Source organism: Cibotium barometz, chromosome 66 (genome assembly GCF_041138505.1).
Source record: "Cibotium barometz isolate CiBa-2024 chromosome 66, ASM4113850v1, whole genome shotgun sequence".
NCBI lineage: Eukaryota > Viridiplantae > Streptophyta > Polypodiopsida > Cyatheales > Cibotiaceae > Cibotium > Cibotium barometz.
In genome coordinates, this window is record NC_141111.1 from 13866236 (window position 1) to 13886770 (window position 20535).

Sequence of the window (20535 nt, forward strand, 5' to 3'; positions counted from 1 at the left end):
GAGTAGATGTGAGAGAGAGAGAGAGAGAGAGAGAGAGAGAGAGAGAGAGAGAGAGAGAGAGAGAGAGAGAGAGAGAGAGAGAGAGAGAGAGAGAGAGAGAGAGAGAGAGAGAGACCCCTATTGTGGCGTAGAGAATATAAGGGGAGATGAATGCATGTGAGGGGGAGAGGTAGAATTATTTTTTCTAAAACTGAAGATCACAATCTCAATGGATTGCCTCTATATCCAACCACGAAAGTAAGGTTTGTACGTAAAAAATTGTAAGCTTTGGACCTTTAAAACCTTGCATGTGAGGGAGAGAGGTAGAATTATTTTGCCTAAAATAGAAGATCACTATCACAATGGATTGCCTTTTGTAAAGTAAGGTTTTGTACTTAAAAAATTTAAGGTTTGGACCTTTAAAGCCTTGCATCATGCACAATCAATCAATTATTTTTTGAGAAAAAACATTTTAGAGCCGTATTTCTTCACTTGCATCTGCTTTGAAGGATCATCACTAAGGGGATCTCTTGGGCTGACCCGTGCTTCTCACGTATATAATTCCCAGCCTGATATTTTTCAAATTTCTAGAGTAATAGGAGCCTAGCTCTCCTCGAGCCTCCAAATTCTTACCAAGTGAGAGCTTTGTGAAACTCTTCCTTCATATAATATATATCCATCTATTAACCCCATGGACCACCAAGGCACAAGGAGAGGAGAGAAAAAAGAAATCTTGGATTTCTAAAAAATAAGAGGAAAAAATCCCTTCCATTGACCCTTTGTATTCCGATTGACTCTTTGTATTCCGATTGACCCTTTGTATTCCGATTGACTCTTTGTATTCAAAAAAGAAACCTTGGATTTCTAAAAAATAAGAGAAAAAAATCCCTTCCATTGACCCTTTGTATTTCGAACGACACTTTTTATTTCATTCCTGCGTTTCGCTTCTTAATGTCTTTTACATACCGCATCAACGTGCGGGTTGAGTACTAGTATAGAGAATAGAGATAGAGATATAGAGAAGATATGAAGGGTATAAGAGATGATATGAAGAGGGACCATGTTCCTCCATCACCATGATCCAAATATATCATCATGATCATAATCGCAAGGTCAAGTGCTGCTGCTTTCAGGGGCGCTCTCATTTTTGTGGAAATTGATCTCAACTAGTAGAAGCAGAAGCCCGTTTTTCCTTCTTCTAGCATCTGTATTTTTAGCTGCGTTTCTCCCCATTTTGTAAACCTGGCTCAGAAGATCGGCAAATCGACTCGCAAGCCGGGTGTTATGTCGAAAGCGCTTGTGTACGCCGATGTGAATCTGAATCGCCCAAAGGAGTACTGGGACTACGAGTCCCTCGTAGTGCAGTGGGGGTAACCCGAGCTCCAGCGTCCTCTGTTTTTAAGGCTTTTGACGATTTTCTGTGTTAAGCTTTCTCTGTGCTAAGATTTTATAGGGTTTTCGTTTTTTCAGTTTTGTAGAGTTTCCGTTTCTTTTCTGATGTTGATCTGGTCGCATTCTGATTTGGGTTCAGCGATCAAGAGGATTACGAGGTAGTGCGGAAGGTGGGTCGCGGTAAATACAGCGAGGTCTTTGAAGGCGTGAACACTGTCAACAACGAGCGCTGTATTATCAAAATACTGAAGCCAGTAAAGAAGAAGAAGGTATCAGCCATGCCTTTCTTATGCTTAGGTCACTTTTTCAAGAGGAAAGGGCAGCTCTTGTACACATGGGCCATAAGTTTTTATATGTAGGTGTTTGATTACAGACGGGTAAGGGTTATTGTTTTACCATGTGAGCTCAGGGTGAGTTAAAACTTAGCTGCTCGCCATGTTTTTGCCAAGAAAATTGGTCCAGAAAAGGTCGTGCCCACTTATCCTTCTGCTAGTCTGCTCACTGATGCAGAAACTAGACTTGGGCATTGTCGGGGTTCAGAGCTTTGGCGGGAAGCTTTCTCGCAGGTGTTGGTGTATAGCTTTTTTTCTGGGGGGGTTATCTGTTTCAAGGAGTTCTTCAGAATGAAGCACCCAAATGCATTCTCCAATCAGAACACAGAGCTTTGCAATGGCGAGCTTGGGCAGCCTGTTTTCTGGAATGTGCTCCCCTGCTTTTCTGGTATCCATTCCGGTGGGGAGCAGGCATTCATCACCTATTGATGAGGAAGGGAATGGGCGCAAGGATGCCCTTTCCCCCAGCGTCTATTGTATTTGGTTGAAGACTGCGGCTTGTTCGACACATCAGTAGGACCTGGGATGTATCGCAGGTCTTCCGAGGTTTTTGGCCTGGAGTCAGCTTATGTGATTGATATTCAATTGTCAACAATGATGGTTTGTGAGTGAAGATGGCTGCAAGTTCTAAGCTTATGATTCACAAGCTATATTGGCATCTAGCTGGATTTTCCTTGTGTATGCCATGGCATTTGAGTTTAGAATTTATAATTTGTAGCCCTAAGCCAGGCCTACCCATGCCTTCTAGTTGGTAGCTGGTCATGCATATGTAGCAGGGTTTTAGCTCATGTGCTTTGCTTGTCTTGCAGTGGCTCAATATGATGTGTCTTTTTTGAACCCTTTCAGATCAAGAGAGAGATCAAAATCCTGCAAAATCTTTGTGGGGGACCAAATATCATTAAGCTTTTGGACATAGTCCGAGATCCACAATCAAAGACACCCAGCTTGGTCTTTGAGTACGTTAATAACACAGATTTCAAAGTCCTGTATCCGACACTAACGGATTATGACATCCGCTACTACATATATGAGCTTCTGAAGGTAAAGACCTATCTTGTCTTCCTTATATTAAAGTTATTTAAGATCCAATTATGGTAGGATTAAAAGGTGTTCTTTCTGTTTTTTTTGCAAGAAGATACATGCTTTCTTATTTGAGGTTGGTTAACCGAATTGGTACTCTGTCTATCTGCCCTCTACAGCCTGCTGGTCATTTGTAGAGCAAGGGTTGTGCCAATTATGGCTGGGATCCTATCTAGAAGGCATTGGGCCAGCATGGAAATGATTCGCAAGGGTACCTTGCACTGAAACTCAGTCATAATCTGTTCAATGGGGGTGCTTTAGAAGACATCGTTTGAGACATTTTGGTGGAACATTGAAGCCAGATCTGATTGGCTTAGTGCTCATCACCGCTGGAGGTAAACAGTAAAAAAGTCTTCAGCCAACAAATACCATGTCTCTGGTCCCTGTGATCTTCAAGCCCACCCATGATGACTCTTTCTTTCATCATTGTGAATCAACCTTTATCCTTTTTGTTTCCCCCACAGAGAAAAGATCTTTTAATTAATAGAAAAAAGAAGCATCTGCATGTACATGGGGGCCTGCCAGATAGACACCTGGGCTCCTCTTGGACAATCATCTTGCGGTCTCTAGCCCACTCATTCCAAGAAACATTACACATGGTTAGGGGAAGAGGTTAGTGGGTTGCTATGTGATTCTATGGTGCTCCATTGTCTCGGTTCGCCTCAGTTCTGTAGGAGCCGTCAGGCTTTTTGAAGCTTGGACAATCAAATTTCATCCTCACCATGGGCCATGCGTGGTTGATGATGTCTGTGATGCAGATTTTCTTGAGAGCTTGAGAGGAAAATGACTCGGTCCCAAGTTGTGGCCTCCATGTATGGGCAGTCCCACTCGTAGTTTGGCACCACACCCAAGAGAAAGGAGAAAGGCAGTCGCTAGGAGTGTTGGTGTGCATGGTCCAACACCACACTTAGGGGGAAGGAGAATATGTCCGGCTGCCCCTATGCAGTAGTGAGTGGGGAAGGAGTGCTTGAGCTACCACATGTCGGAGTCCGGTCAAGACCGGGCACTTTCGTGGTTCTGGACGACCTAGTCGGCTCCTAGAGAGTGATGACTATCTCAACTGCGCCCAATGCGACAAGCCAACGCACAACATTGAGCTACCAGGTTATCATGACTACGCACAAGTTAGTTTCTGTATCCTTCATGATTCTGGATAGGAGTTAACACATAGACAGGCATGGAATTGACACGGAATAGATAGAGTTATGTAGTATAGAATAGAGACAAGGGAGAGACTAACACATAAGACATTCTTGAATACTAGCTCAGACTCTCAACAGCACATCAATTTGACATCTATTGATATCCTATCTCGCATAACATCCTCTGGAGAGGTTCCCCCTTTTGCTTCTTACATCCAGTCGGGTACTATCCGTTTGCAAGAGGCCATTACAAGGTTGTTTCAAAACAAGAAGACTTAGCTCATAATAAGTTTGTTACAAAAAAGGGAAGAAGTCTCCGCGGCAGCCAAATGGGTTGATTGGCCCATAGTCATAGGGAATGTGCATTTTTAGACTCGGGAATGTCGGGGACAGCATCTTGCCGTTCCCATTCTCGTCCCATGTCACTCTATAGTCAGAGGGAATGGCCATTCTCAATCTTTTCCGTCCCCATCTCGTGTCCCATGTGACTATGGATTGGTCGCTAGCACTCGGCAATCACGGTGGACACTGTGTCAGTAGAGCGAAGCCCACTTTTTTGTTGGTGCTTTGGAAATTTGAAAATTTTCCGGATCCGGACTGTTTCCCAACTTTGGACCCTGTTGTACAGACACTTACGGCCTGTTCCACCCTCCTCCTCCTAGTTTGGGTTATGCTGTTGTGTCCCTTGATATGAACTGTATTGTCCGGTCTTGGCTATTTCTGGGCTTGTAAGCTCTTTTCCAGCTGCCCATCCATGCATGGCCGAACCTTGGCCCTTCTGAACTACACATCGATGGGCTGTGCAGCCGGATACTCGGCCTTGGCTCTCTTCATTGTAGCCACCACCATGTCGGCTGCGAAGGCATGAGGCTCTATTTGTTCCGGATAGATAGCATCATCTTCGAAAATGGTCTGCTCTGGTTCTCTTGGCCCTCTTTTGCTGCTGAAACGGGCGTGGGCATCTAGATAAAATTCTCAAATCCTAGTATGAATACATGTGCAGCATCATGAGAAACTTTACATCAAATGGAAGCCATCCTCTCTCAACAAATCATTGGGGCCGGAATGCCCCCCCAGGAACAACTTCATTCCAAGGAGTATTTTATAGTACAAGTATGAGGGTGCTTTGCACTAGATTTTTCTATCATATACAACAATTAAAACAAAGACAGGTCTCCGCCCAAGCCCAAGGCAAGGGGTGCCCCCAGTTTCTCAAGGTGGAACTCTCAAGGTCTAGGCCTTGTCTCTCACAAGCCTTGCAAGTGAGGATCTCATTGGCACTAGATTCCCCAGTCTCACCAAGATAATAAAAGCTTGTCTGATCTTCTATGGTTCTTATGGCTGGTACAGTTGGTACAATGGCTGGTACAGTAGGTACAACAAGTACAAGGGCTGGTCAGCCAGTACAGTGGCTGGTACAGCAGGTACAAGGGCTTGTACAGTCATTATAGTGGCTGGTACAGCAAGTACAAGGGTTGGTACAACAAGTACAATGGCTAGAAATCATAATAAATGATTAAATACCCTTGCCTTCAGTATTTCTTCGTGATGGAAGCCTCCAAAACAGTCCCCAACAGCCGGTATTCTTCATGGGCAGCCTTCAAGAGAGAGAGAAAGAGAGTAGCCATCATTAGGGCAGCCTTCAACGGTGGTAGAGGCTAGTGTGCAGCAAGAGAGCCTCCATTAATGAAGAGAGAGGGCTCCAATTTATAGATTTGGGGCTCCCATGAGTGAAAATGGAAAGAGAAGGCTATAATGACAAGTGGAGAGCCACACAATAGCTGGAGTGACAAGTGTGAGGCCACTTGTCTCACTTTGATCCACTTTCTTGCCACATGTCCCAATCTAAGAGATGGGTTCTCCCATAATCTTTACCTCTAAAAATATCCCAACTAGTAGACATTCTGTCATAGGCACTTTGCCAACTCTTGGTATTTGCTCAATTCCAGATATAATGACGTGAATAGAATTTCCATTGGAGTCGAGCCAAAAATAGCAACTCTCCTAAATTTTAGGAGTGTGGTCCTTTGTATTCTAGGATAATCCCCCATTCCCAAAGCTTGTACTTTCCAAATATTCAGACATCCTGGAGTCCACCAGACCCCTTTCATACTGGGAAATGTCCAGGCTGGTGACAGTTTCAGTCTTTTGTTGGCTTGTTGGAGCTCCTTAAGCTGCTTCCGCAAGTCATCCACTTGGCTAGCTTCTCCCCTCGTTTTGCGCAGCTTTTCTTGCAATAATTCCTGTTGGCTCATCAGGTTGTGCAAGGCTTTTGTGCTCTCAGTGGGTGCGGCATCCTTCTCCTTGATAATATATTGTAGCTTTGTCATCTCTTTGAGCCCATCATTCATGCACCATTGTAGGTAATTCAAGGATCCCTGCACCGAGTCCTTCTCAATTATTTCTGGGAAGCTAGACTGGCTCAGCACCATCTGGGTTGCAGATGCCTGAAGCGAGCATGCCACAAATCCGTATCCACGTGAGCTACCAAGCTGCAAAGAAGTTGCAACAATGAGATTGGGACTCAGTCAAAGGGCCACCAAAGTCCTTTCACCGATAAAGACCACCTTCTTGGGTATTGTGCCAACAATCTGCAAGGTGCTGGTGTCGATGATCTCAAGGACGGAATTGCTAAAGTAGACACCATATCCTTTCTCTGCAATCCGAAAAACTGAGAGGAGATTGTTGGAGAGCTTGGGAACATGAAGCACATCCTGAATGGTAAAAGGCTGGCTCGGGGAAGAGTTAAGTTGGAAGCATCACCAATGGATACTATCGAAGAGTTGGGACAAATGTCATGAAGAATGGTCTTGTCAAGAGTCATGTGAGTAGTACTCCCACTATCAACCACCCAATTCATAAGATGTGAGGTGGAAGGAACACGAGAATCAGAGGGAAGCTCCTCAATACCGAAGAAGATAGTTGGAAGAGGATTTTTGATTTTGGTTGGTGTGGATGAAGAGGTTTGATTGGGGGTTTTCTCAGGAGAACCACCTTCTCTCTTCTTCTTGTGACAATCAGGCTGAATGTGACCTTTGAGACCACAATAATGACAAGTAAGCTCCTTATGAGCGGGATTGTTGGCAAGTTTGTGGTCACCTTTGTTGCTCGTGGAAACCTTGGACTGCCATTTGCTTTTGCCTGTAGCTTGAAGAAGGGTCTCAAAAGTACCTTGGCTGGTCTTCTTTCTCATGCCCCTATCATAAAGCATGCCAACAATGGTATGTAGTTCAGGAGTAGAAGGAAGAAGTGATATAGTATCACAAAAAGCAGAGAAAGTCTCGAGCAATTTGGCGAGGAGCCGATTGACAAAGTCGTCGTCGGTAGCTTTGCTCCCTAAAGAGATCAACTGCTTCTGAATGGTTATGAACTCCGTAACAGAATCCATGACGTTAGCAGTATTGGCAATCTTCAGGTTGGAGAGTTGATTATCCAAGGCTACCTTTTGAGTAGAGTTCTCACAGTGATAGTACCCCACAATTCTTTTGCAATTTCCTCATCATTGTCATCAAATCGACGAGAAATAGAGGGTTTTATGTTGAAGAAGATGAAGGCAATAGCGCTTGCATCTTTGTTAGCCCAGGCATCAATCACAGCATGAGGAGAAGTTGCATTGGGAGAGGCATCAGCACCAAAAACAATGCCCCATAGCTGATGATACCGAAGGAGAGTCTTCATTTGTAGTGCCCAATCAAGATAATTGCTTCCATCTAAGATGGATTCCTTGGGAAGTTGAGGAATGGATGAAGAGATAACAGTTGGTGTAGAAGCCATGGAACCCTCCTCTTCAATCGGTAGCAAGAAAAATCTGCAAATAGGATCCCGGGGGCTGTCTACTCTCCCTAGAAGCTAGGTGAGGGGTTGGAAAGAGTTAGAAGGGTGTAGAAACGCTTGGCTAGAAGGGCCTCCTTTGAAGGGGAGAGGGTTGGGAATGAAAAACGCAGAAAAGAGGCTGATATAGAGGAAAATGCAGCAAGGTACTGTTGTAGGAGGAAAAAAGGCAGCAAAGAAGTGTTGTCCAGGAGGCAAAAAACTGCCCCGAATCAGTGCCAAAAAAACACTGATTTGTGCTCCAAGTAGATCTCCAAAATGCAGCCACCAAGGGAGTAGAGGAGAAAAAAACGCAGGCTGTAAACTCTTCTTGTTGATATGTGGAAGCACAAGATCTGTGATACCATGTGAGAATATGTGAATAGCAAGTAGAGATCAAACAAGAGAAAATAGACAGCCAAGATTGATCCAACACTTGAGCCAAGAACTGAAAATATGGAATTGAATTATGAATGAACAATGTCCATGCTTTTATACATATTTATAGAGCCAGTCGACTGTAGCAAAAAAAGCTACTAGTTTGGACAAATGGTAAAATGCCTAAAAAAGTCTAAAACTAAGCTATAAAATAGTTGAAAAATATGAAAAAAATCCCTAATTACATTAGATAAATATCGGGATAAAAGTGACATAAAATGGGATGGAGATGACATGTCAAACATGAGATTCTCTTGAGTCAAAAGATAAGGCTTACAGCCTATAAAAGCATGTACTTGGTGTAAGCTTTAATACATCTAATCAAGCTTTATTGAGTCGTACAAACTCTCTCTCTCTCTCTCTCTCTCTCTCTCTCTCTCTCTCTCTCTCTGTGCACACATCATGGGGATCTTTCATCCCCCATAGCTACTCATTGCTTGTGTATTGAAGCTCTAGCACCATCAGCAAAGGCCATACCTAGTTGCCCATGATGCTACCCGGCTACACTATAGGTTGTCCACCACTTGTATGTGTTGGCCAATGTTACGACCCTGTGTTTCTCTCTGGATAGAAAGCAGGTGGGCACGGGCACAGGATGGATAGTGTGAATGGCATTGGTCTGAATTTGAGAAGGGAACTCATGTGTGGACAGCCCAAGTGTGAAGAGGACAAAATGATTTTGAGTTTATAAGGTTTTAAAACCTTTGATGATAAAATAATAATTTTTATTTGGAAGCATGCGTTTTGCTTTTAGTTATTGGCTTTTTGAAGAAAAGCGATAATAATCGTATCCTGGTTATAAAGCAAAGGGTGACGGAGATTCGTGGTGTGACATGTGGCATGTAGCGCTTCTCTCCTTGAGTGGCTGGTCGCCAGAGAGCGCAGGCGACTCCTAGGGATTGTGGCAAGAGGCGTTGTACGTGGGCTTGGGCTGTAGGAATCGCATCCAGGGGCAACACGCATACGTGGGCTGAGCTGGTGGTATACAGGTCGGTAGGACAAGAAGAATAGGTAGGCACCGTGGATTTCAGGCGTGGGAGAAAAACGCATTCATAACAGGTTGCAGGCTGGGCCTCTCTCACTTCTTGAGACAGTAGGCGGGCAACTTTGATATCCAGGCGTGGGAAAGGTAGCTTCAGAGAAACTGTGCTGATGGTAACTGTTGGCTTCTTGGAAGGGTTGCAGGCGGGCTATATTGCTGAGGCTACAGAGGCAGTCAAATACTCTTCTATGCATGCTATTAAGAGTTTGAAACAGATTGGTTGCTGGTTGTAGTGCTGTAATAACGAGAGTTCTTATTTGGAAGTCTTGGGTGAAACTATAAGGGATCCTATTGGTAGAGGATTCTACAAGTTGTACTTTGTACTCAAATTTGATCAAGTAAAGAAATACCGCAAGGGGCGCCACTGCATTTTGGGGCCAATCGGTGTACGTGTATTGCTTGCAGGAGCACTCTAGCTCCCCCTGTTTATTTTCCTTTCCAGGTCCCCATGGGTGATGAAGTGTTTTGTGTGCGAGTGTTTGTTTCACCGCCCGTCAAATTTCTGAGGTTCAAAGTATGAAATTGGGATTTATAAATTGGAAGAAAGTAGTAGTTGGGTGTGAAATTAGGTGCAATTGAGACTGAAGTATGAAACTAGGATTTATTAATTGGAAGAAAGTGTGAAACTAAAGAGCTAGCGGAACACTTATAGGAAATTTCAACAATTGGGTGTGAAATTGATGAAGAAGTCAAATTTGGGCAAAACGGTGTTTCAACCATTGGGATTTATAATTTGAGGGAAGTTTTTATTATTAGTTTTGCAAGTTATTATTATTATTATTATTTCTTCTTGGGTGTTCTATATTAAGCTTTCCTATTTTTGATTTGCTTGTTTTTAGCGATTCTCTTCTTTCTTTTAAAATTATTCGCAAGTTCAGATTCATGTGGCGTTATGATGGTATATATAATTTGAGGGAAATTGAAGAGCTAGTGGAATACTTGTTAGAAACTTCAACAATTGGGTGTGAAATTAGGTGAAATTGGCCAAGAAGTCAAATTTGGGGATTGTTACACACAATCACAAGAAATGATTCATTTATTTCATCGTTGAGAGTGCTATTTAGAGAGTTCGGTGGAAAGGGAATCTGAGAATACGCGAATGGCGTCTCTCTGGCCAAATACCCATATGCGCAAAATGACGAGTGCTGGATCGGGAGTGAGGCTCATCCGGTGCATCCTTATGTGCATCCAAAGGAGTGGGGGGGGGGTGTGCTACGCTATCCTCGGAATCGTCCAACCCTTACTTTGAAGCATGAGCCACAGTAGATGGCAAATCTAGTAGATGCCAAATCTGGAACAATAGGCACTTGAGGTGTTTAGGGGGGGGCGGGGGGGGGGGGGTGTGAGAGGGTATGCTACGCTATCGTCGGAATCGTCCAATCCTTACTTTGAAGCACGAGTCACGGTAGATGCCAAATCTGGAACAATAGGCACTCCAGGTGTATGGTCTACCTTATTAAGATAGAGGGACACCTTTGCCAAAAGAGCCGCCTGTTCTACCATGCGAGCTGCATGCTCATCCATGTGAGCGGCTTGTCTGTCTATGGACACCTTCATTTTGAGAAGCAAATTAGAGAGTTGTGAATCCATGACGAGTAGTCATGAACTAGCGAGAAGAGAACCTATGTATAGACTTTCCCCAAGCTCACTCTTGGAAGCTAGGGACTCTACCCTATCCAAGCAGCCACGGGTGTGAGAAAAGGGAAAACTTGCAGGTTCCCTAGGCTATGATATCAATTGTAGAGCTCTTGTGCCTATGTGCTACGGTTTTGAGAATAGAGAGAAAAGAGAGCAATGGAATTCTAGCACTCGGCACACACACAATAGTCCTAAAATACTGTATATAATACACAATAGTCCTAAACTACTGAATTATATTATATACAGGAAAATGTGTTACAACTGAATTATATTATATACAGGAAAATGTGTTACAACTGAATTGGCCAGCCCACGCTTCAGAGACTCGCTCTCTAAGTTGAGAGTTTGCAGATCTCAGTCCAATACGCTCTAATGAATCGCTCCTAGAAGAGATCAAAGTCCGTCAAGCAGTAGCAGCCAGAAGAGAAAAAATAGGAGCTCATGCAAAAAAAGAAGCCAAGGCCAAAATCAAGTATTTAACAGCCAAACCTCAAACGGAGATGCTTGCAATACAGAACACCATAAAGCCCTTCAAAAGATACTAGAGGAGAAAGAGAAAGAGCTTCAAGCCATATTGTCCGGTTTGAATGCTTAAATTATACTTTTCAAAAGGCCATAAAGCACAAATCTAGGTCAATGATCTCAAGGAGGTCTTGCATGCTTTGCAAATAGGACTAGGTCACCTGTAGGAAATGAGAGGGGCTGATGAATTTCCTAAGCATGTATATATAGCACTCGTTGTTATTAAAGCTGCCCGCTTTGTTTTTAGTAATCACGATTGGATAATAAAACCCACGACTGCCTTTATGTGGCGTTCACACATGTGGAGGCTGCCTGCCTTGTGTAGGCCCTGCACACCTGCAGCGCGACTGCCCTACAGGCTGTCCACAACCTGTATATGTTGGCTGACTGCTCATCCAGTGGCCAACTACCACGTGGCACCTGCGCTGGCTGCGTCTGCCCATGGGGTGTCCACTGGCTCATGCCCGAAGGTGAGGTGTGTCACAACCCAATACCAAGGGATCATACTTCACACTGAAGTCATCCTCAAGTATACACTTGTGATCATGTACCACACTGGTGAGATCACAAGTATACACTTGTGATCATGTACCACACTGGTGAGATCAGTCAAGTAACTGGTTACAAAGTCAAGCTATTCTATGAAGCTGAGAATATGAAAGCAGAAAGGATTAATTTATATGCATGGTGTGGATGATGGTCTGAGGTTTTGTGAATAAGACTGGCAGGAGACAAGATGGCAGCTTTTGTTCTGGACAAGGTTGGGTTATTTGATTGTGGCTTGCCTCAACTTGCTGATATTGCACTGTAGAAATTTTTGATTGTCTCAATTTTACTTCATGTTTTGCTTTTTTGCTTGGATTGAAAAGGTGTCGAGAGCTACTTTAGTGGCAAGCCATCTTTAATGGATACTGGATGCTCTATGCAACAGGCACTAGATTACTGTCATTCTCAAGGAATTATGCACAGGGATGTGAAGCCTCACAATGTGATGATTGATCATGACCAAAAGAAGCTGCGGCTCATTGACTGGGGCCTTGCAGAGTTCTATCATCCTGCCAAGGAGTACAACGTTCGAGTGGCTTCGAGGTTTGAGAGTTCTGGTGTTCCTTCAATCCTCTTGATGGTTGAGGTTGTTCTCAAGTTGTGTTTTGGAACTTGTTTTGCATTGTGGTCTTACGTTTCTGTCTATGAATTCTAAAGGTACTTCAAAGGCCCCGAGCTTTTGGTGGATCTGCAAGATTATGACTATTCTCTAGACATGTGGAGTCTTGGCTGTATGTTTGCAGGGATGGTAAGTTCAATTCCAAAGAAAAATGAGATGTTTAATAAACTCTTGTTTATGATTAAGACTTCTCATGCAAATGGATGTTGACACAAGCATAGGTATTAAGAAGATAATAATATGGTGCCACATGATTGATGGTGGTCTATGCTTGCTGCTGTTGGTTTTTGATCAACATAATATGTGAATAGATCATAAGGAAACATACAATCAGACAAGGCAATTAAAATAAGCTCACACTTCAACGGAGCTGGGTGGGCAACCCCTTACAGGGATGGCTCAATAGCTACCACTGGGAAGAGTGGATATTTCGAGCAGAAACTCTCTCATTCTAATATTTCAGAGCAGAGGTAGTCTTGTGTGCATTCTGTATGGCTCTTTCGGTACTACAACATTTGAAGTTTGGAGTGATTTTTCTCAAACCCAGCAGCAGCTTAAGTTAAACAGAGATCAGTACGTGTGTCCTCTCTCATGAGAGGGTTTGCAGCCACCTCCAAAGACGATTGCAAGAGTGAAGGATTTCTGTAGCTGTCATGGAGACATTCACTGCTCTTCAGCTTTAACTGTACAGTTTTGTGGATGCAATGCGGTAGTTTTGAAATTAAGCAAGAGGGGATTGCAGATGGTTTCTTCAAAGATGAGCAAGAGCAGATGTGATATGCGTAGGCTGCACTTCCATCATGTAGCTAGGGCAGCAGATTCATCTTTACACAATCTCCGTGACAGTCACACAGTGGGAAGCTGCATGGCTGCTTTTGTGTAAAAGGAGAGCATTGTGCTCTTTTTTCTTTCCGGTATTTGAAAGACAAGTGGAAAACAACCCTCGTATGGAGGTAATGACTGAAAAAAAGATAAGGAAGGGAGAAGAGAGAGGGGGTGGCGCAGCTCTCTTCCTCCATTGCTGGCCACTCTTGGAGGAAGGGGCTGGGGCATAACCTCTCTTGCAGGTGTCAGAGAGCCCTCCATGGTCTGCTGGAAGTTAACCAAATCTGCCATGGTGCTTCACTGCTGATCAATCCCCATGGCCACTGTTGGAGGAAGGGGCTGGGGCGTAACCTCTCTTGCAGGTGTCAGAGAGCCCTTCATGGTCTGCTGGAACCGTGCTTTCCAAATCTGCCATAGTGCTTCACTGCTGATCAACCCCCAACAAGAGTTGGAGGCGGTTGTCAGAAACCAGGGTCCTGTAGGTATCTGGTGGGTCACCATTCCAGATTTCTGCTGATGTGATAGATGACGAGGCAGCGGTGTGCAAGTCTCCTTGTAGTGGTTAGTTGGGCTTGCCTTCATTGCCCACACTGCACCTCAAGTGATGAAGTGGTTATCATAGGAGGGTGTGCAGTTCAGGATCCTGTGGCAAGCTTGCCGAGCAGCCGGGCAACCTGACAGCAGGCAGTTGCGCTGAGACTGTTTCTTGGAGGCTCTACAGCGATAGTAGCCCGGCTGCTGGGTGAACCCCACCGCAAGATCTCTAGGAGTGGTATGCCATAGAAAATAAGAGTTCTTGCAAGGACGGAAACTACATGTGCATTTTTAGAAGCCCCATGATAGGGGCAGCCATGCCTTGTGTCCGCCAATGCTGTAAAGTTCTAGAGACGATGGTGCTTGCCTACAGCTGGATGTCTCCCAAGGCGGGGCGGATGGCCTTGGTGAGGCTGTTGCACAAGGGGATCTCACCAACACCACTCTCCTGCTACTACAGGCAGGCAAGAGATTGGTTCTCCAAAGTCAACGACGACAGTAGGCAGGATGGTGCGCACCCTTGAAGAGATAGGAACTGATATACAGGGGATGATGTACAATCAAGAGATTCAATAATCTGAATGCAACAAGGAGGGCAGATCTTGGAGCAATTAACTTATTTAATCACAGCAATGGACCACAAGATTTTTACAACAACACAATTGTTAGGTTTTATGGAGGGGGGAGGGGAGAGAGAGAGAGAGAGGAGTCGAGGAGAAGCGCACACAATTGCATTGTATTAGCCTTCGATAAATTTTTTTCTTGATTCAAACCTTTGCTAAGTGCATAATAGAAAGTCCCCACACTTATGTATGCCAAGTGTCACTAGTACTATATATGTGACTACGAAGGTTTCTAAACTCTTTATTGTCCCAAGGACTTATTCCTAACCTCCTAACACATTTACCACTATTAAATGTGTCTCTCTCACAAAACCTCTTGTAGTGGTAATGTGGATGTACAGAGTATATCAATCCTCAAAAGGAATTAAGCCCAAACTTTGAGGAAAGCTTCAAACTTTTCTCATGGAAGCGCCTTGGCAGACTCAACAGAGCGAAGCTCCCTTTGGAGGATTTTAGTGGAAGCACCTTGCAGAGGGCGAGGGTGATTGGTTTCCATGAGCATAGCTGGTACATAGACCCTCCACCGGCCACGATGGCCACACAGATTTTGGTAGGTATGGCTTTGGAAGAGTCGCCGTGAAACATTTCGGAATTCAATGAAAATAACACTTTTATAATAATTTTTTTTTCATTATGCATCTTTCTATGCATAAAAATTAATTTTAATAATTAATATCAGTGATATCCATGCATATTCATAGGTGAATATGTACATGGAGTAAATTATAATATTTCTTTTAGAATGCACAAACTGTGAGAATTACTCTTTTGGAATAACATAAAAATAAACTTTCTTTTTCACAAAATTTTAAAATTTTTTACCATAACCTCCTTTGTATGGCTGACCATTTCTCATTTTTATCATTCTATTTTCAACTTATATTAACTCCAATTAGATGTATAGGACTCTAATCTATACAATTTTCAATTTTCAAGAGAGTAAACAATAAGAAAAATTTAATTAATTTTTTTTGTTAATCATTCTAAGATAAAGAAAAGTTGGAATGTAAAAAGAGAAGGGTGTGTTCTTTTCATCAAGGCATAGCATTAGAATTTACTTCAATCAACTATAAAATAAGGAAATAAAAAAAACCATAGATTTAAAATTAAAAAGTAAAAAAATTTAGCTTACATGGAGTTGTAAGCTTTCTTTTGGCTTGAGGGATTGAGGATTCTACTCTTGAGAGAGAAACTACATGCAGGTGACATCAGCCTTATATTTTGTCCATCTCCGGGCAACCTGGCACATATGTTCACGATGTGGTCTAGTTGGACATAAGCGTCTCTTAAGCTGGCTACGTTTTAGGATTAAATTCTCATAATTGCCTGAATTAGTTAGGTTTGCAGTGTTCTCAAAGGGTTCAAAATGTGTAAAAGTATCGCACATTATCAAAGACATACTGGCTTTGACTGACCAGATTTTTCGGAAGGAGCCTTTTTTTTATGGCCACGACAATTATGATCAGTTGGTGAAGATTGCCAAGGTGAGAGACATTTGATATTGGCCCTTTGGCATCTCATTTCTCATGACGTTTTTATATACTTACCGTGTGTATAGAGTGTATTCTGCAGGTGCTTGGCACAGATGAATTGAATGCTTATTTGAACAAGTACTGTCTCGAGCTCGATCCCCACCTCGAGGCATTGGTTGGCAGGTCTGTAATTACACAGTAAAATGTTGAGGCTAGCTTGTGAATTTTTGGCTGAACGATTTGGTTTTCTCTGAATAGTAAATGAAGTGTTATGAATCATACTAATTTTGTTGGCTTTGTGCTCTCTCTCTCTCTCTCTCTCTCTCTCTCCCCCCCACACACACACACACCTGCACACACATTAGCAGAGATAGCAATCGCACCCTTCTCTCTGTGTGTGTGTGTGTGTGTGTGTGGTGTGTGTTATTTTGTAGAAACTAGACATGAACTGAAATACTACTTTTGAAGTAAGAAGTCTACGCCTGCAGGCATAGCAGGAAACCCTGGGCAAAGTTCATCAATTCTGACAATCAGCATCTTGTGACTCCTGAGGTCAGTACATGACAGTTATTAATTCTGTACACGTCTACTGCGAGGCTATAGAAGGTGAATGTGCCTTGACATGTCACGGGTTTTGAATGCTCTCTTAAGCAATGAATACAACAAATGCTTTGCAGGCTATTGATTTTCTTGACAAGCTGCTTCGATATGACCATCAAGAGAGGCTGACTGCACGGGAAGCCATGGTGAGCATCTTTTTGTAGGTGTCACTGTGCTATTTTCCTGTTGATGTTGGTTATGCAGGAGGCTAAATTCCCTGTGTCTCCATGGAACTGCTGCCTGCAGGCTCACCCGTATTTTTACCCTGTTCGGACTGCAGAAGCAAGCAATCGCCGTTTAAACTAGGAGCTGACCGTACTCCTATTCTTGGTGATTTTTAGATTTGAATTGTGTACCATATTCATGGAACTCTGGTTGGTGGACGAATTCTCCATCAGGTTTCCAAGCTTATTTTCACAGGCACACCATTTGGGGTTATCGTGCTAGTGTTCATGACATCTGAAGCTGAACCGGCATTATTGTCATTCATCATACATGCTTTTGCATCTGTCAATTTAGTTGGGTGTACATTTAATCTAGGAGTGCATTTGTTGAAGGTTTGTGGATAACAAAGCTGTTGTAGAGTAATCAGTTTCCAATGGCCACTGTAGGTTTACAAGCTGGCTGTCTGCTGGTGATTGCTTTATCTTGCTTGCCTTGCAAAGAGTAAGGTCCCAGCAGAATTTTATAAGTTTGGTTGTGTTTGGTAGGTTAAATATGTGATGGTGTCAAATCAGATGCCAAGTCTTTGAAGCAAGTGAAGTGTTTATAGCACTTAGTAGTATTCCCTTGTGTCTTTTGTTCTCTATCCGTTCTTGGGATGAGGTACAGCAGGTACACCATTCTGTGGCTGCACAAGCATATCTCTCACCGGCTTCATGTCACTTACTCTGTCAAGATTTGTGCTGTATCTGTTTTCTATGCCTCATGTATTCTGAGGCATTCAAGCCACTGTGCTAGACTATGGCTATTAGCTTTATAGCTGATATCCTTTCATTCTTTCCAAACTAAAAACATCCTTTTTTGATCCATGTGTCTACCTCTATGTAATTATATGTGTAACTACAAACTACAAAGGCCTTCAAGGGGGGAGAGGTACTCTTGCATGCTTTTGTGTCGGGAAGGTGGATTACTCCATCGGTTCACACAAACTACCCCCGTCGCTCAGCTCATTCAATGGCATTGAACCTAGGCCCCCATAATGGGACTCAACCATTCTACCAACTAGACTAGCCAAACCGTAGACTCCTTTCTTGTTTGGGATCAAGGGGCATACTGGAGGATCCTTCGCAACAAAATGGATATTGGTCCTCACTTGCACAACCTTTATCAAATAAACGACCTCCTTAATATACCTTGGTCTCCACAATTTTTAAAGCCAAGGTATTACTAGAAGTCTAGACCTCCGATAAATACGTGAATCTTATGAAAGAGAATTACTCTGCTCACTCGAACCTATAGTTTTGCCTAAAAGCCAATGGGTGTACTCCGAATGCGCCGAATACATTCATTCCCCGTAGATTTCTAAGTCTATAATGTCCAACACCCAAAAGCTTCATGTCAAAAACTCCACATCAAAAATCTAGTGGGTCACTTTCACCTTGGGCATTTCCTTGAAGTCATTTTTCGGGTGCTCGTAAAGTGTTGCCTAAGGGGAGGGATCTTGCTATAGCCTTCCAAAGAAAGGGCATTGCATGCTCATGCTTAGGGAGCTTGGTTTCCTAGATGCCTTACACCTTGCTACCCAAGGTTAATCTTGATTCTCGTGAGTTTGTTGAAGTCAGAGAAGCCGTGGGCATTTCCTCGAAGCCATGTTTCGGGTGCTTGTAACGTTTTGCCCAAGGGGAGGACTCTTGCTATAGCCTTCCAAAGAAAGGTCATTGCAAGCTCATGCTTAGGGAGGAGCTTGGATTCCTAGATGCTTATACACCTTGCTACCCATGGTCAATCTTGATTCCCATGCTCCATGTAGTTCTAGCACTTAGCAAGGAGCATTGTCCACCCAACCCCTTATCTTTGATCCACTTCTCAATATAAAATGTAGTATTTATTGTAACCCTTTAAGAATTATATGGAAATTTCTTGTCAAAACTTGATCACCAAACACTCAATATAGAATGAAGTATTGTCAAATCTCTCTAACCAAGCAAGGGTCCATTTCATAAATCACTAATATAACCAATTCCCTTATCCTTTAGTTTTTTGTAAGCCTTTGGGCATTGAGCTACCGAAGAGGTTTGAAAGGAGGTGGGCGATCCTTGCCATTCCTCCAAGTGTAGAGTACATTTCTATTTTTTGATAAGGAACACTACAAAGTGTATATTCTTTATCACTAATGGAGCATGGGAAAAGACCTTGTTGATCCACAATAGATCCATCCATGTTTTTAAACATCTAGCCTCCAGTATTGTATGAGCTCTTTCAATATTGCTCAAGGTTGTGTGTGTTCATATATTCGTAGCAAGCCTAGTGGTGGCGTGAGTCTTCATATCAAGGATCCTCAAACCAGCTTCAGTCTTAGAAATAAGCATGCCCTTGTTCCTAATTTTTCTTTCCATAGGAAGTCCTTTGGGTAGCCTAGCAACATCTTACAATGTTTATCTTGAAAGTTGACAAGAAAAAACTTGGAGGAAGCTTGGTCTTTCCTAAAGTACAAAGCTCCAAACTTGTATCCTTTGATTCTCAATCTGTGTCCGTTGAGCTTTGCATTCTGCAAACCTCGCAAGTTCTTTGTGTGGGGGGGATTTGGGGGGGGGGGGGGGTTTGGAGGGAGGGGCAGAGAGGCCTAGTGTGTCTCAAAATTAATGACTGATGCCACTCCTCCTATAAGCTCCATTGAGCTAACCTCTTCTCAAAAGCGTTTAGACTTACTAACATCCCTAATGATGCACTACTTTTGGTTCACAAATCTTTCCCACCCATTCAAATCTAGCATGACTCTTGCCTAATAGTGTTCTTGATTTTATCAACAAACATCCCATCCTTGAGTAGTGGAAGTGATCAAAGAGGCGAGAGGATTACTCAACCCAAAGTTTAGATTATAGGCTAACTAGTGCCTTCCATCCCCAAAACACACTACCTAGCATGAAGGAACTAAAGTATATGTGCCCTAGATAAAAACACAAATCCCCTATATCCCATACACCTACCAAGATCTTGTATATAGACAATCTTTTCCACTTCCTCCTATCGAAGCTCGTGTATAGACAATCTTTCCCACTTCCTCCTTTTTGAGCTAGTTGAAATGTTACTTGCCCTCTTTCTATCCCTTATGCCTTTCTACCAAATAAGATTCCCTTGCAAAAGTCCAAAGGTTTTGGATTTCTTAATTGCTCTAACCAATCCTACCTTTTTCCCCCAAGTGGCCAAAAATGATCTTCTTCCAAGGTTTTGGATTTCTCAATTGCTCCGACCAATCCCACATTTTTCCCCTTTACTTAGCTAAGAGAGCTTCATATACATAAATAGCTAAAAATGATCTTCCAAGGCAATCTCAACCACCAAAATCCTCCTAATTGGTTGATTGGCATTACCATTGGCAGTGTCATAACTTTTCCCTTTTCTAGATCACCATAGAAGTTTTGGAATCCTTTAAAGGATTGCATTATCTTAGCCTTCTTTCCAAAAAGGTTATGCTCTTGACTCATGTTCCTAAATACCCCACATGTCAAGCCTTTTCTCCTTCATGTGCATACTAGAACAACCTCCATCACGTGTAAATCTACCAATAGGCTCTTGACCTTGATATCCATCCTCCTTTATTTGATTCATGTGTGTGGGTGTAGGAAAGTGGAGAGAGAAGGTTAGAAACTTGGCTTTGAATGCCTTCTTTTGAAGACAACTTGCCATTTGTCCTCTTTTTCAAGATTGGGTATCTTAGTTTTTAAGGGGATGACCACTTTATTTCACCACTAGCAATGATTTGAAAAAGATCCCTT

At 42.9% G+C, this 20535-nt stretch overlaps 1 protein-coding gene across 2 annotated transcripts; it reads left to right on the forward strand.

Moving 5' to 3' along the window:
• Positions 1-885: 885 nt before the first annotated feature.
• Positions 886-17371, forward strand: LOC147602790 (casein kinase II subunit alpha-2-like). 2 transcript variants are annotated; one of them, XR_015265743.1, is made up of 10 exons: positions 886-1349; positions 1511-1640; positions 2550-2744; positions 12310-12467; positions 12582-12672; positions 15944-16009; positions 16098-16180; positions 16470-16549; positions 16675-16743; positions 16844-16859. XR_015265743.1 is itself a non-coding variant. In XM_086797535.1 (10 exons), exons 1-10 carry the CDS (start codon positions 1264-1266, stop codon positions 16901-16903), a joined length of 1002 nt encoding a protein of 333 aa, XP_086653661.1. In that variant the 5' UTR covers positions 886-1263; the 3' UTR covers positions 16904-17371. The 2 variants fall into 2 exon arrangements, 1 of the variants encoding a protein (XP_086653661.1); XM_086797535.1 differs by having other exon boundaries at positions 16486-16549; positions 16844-17371.
• The last annotated feature ends 3164 nt before the right edge of the window (positions 17372-20535 follow it).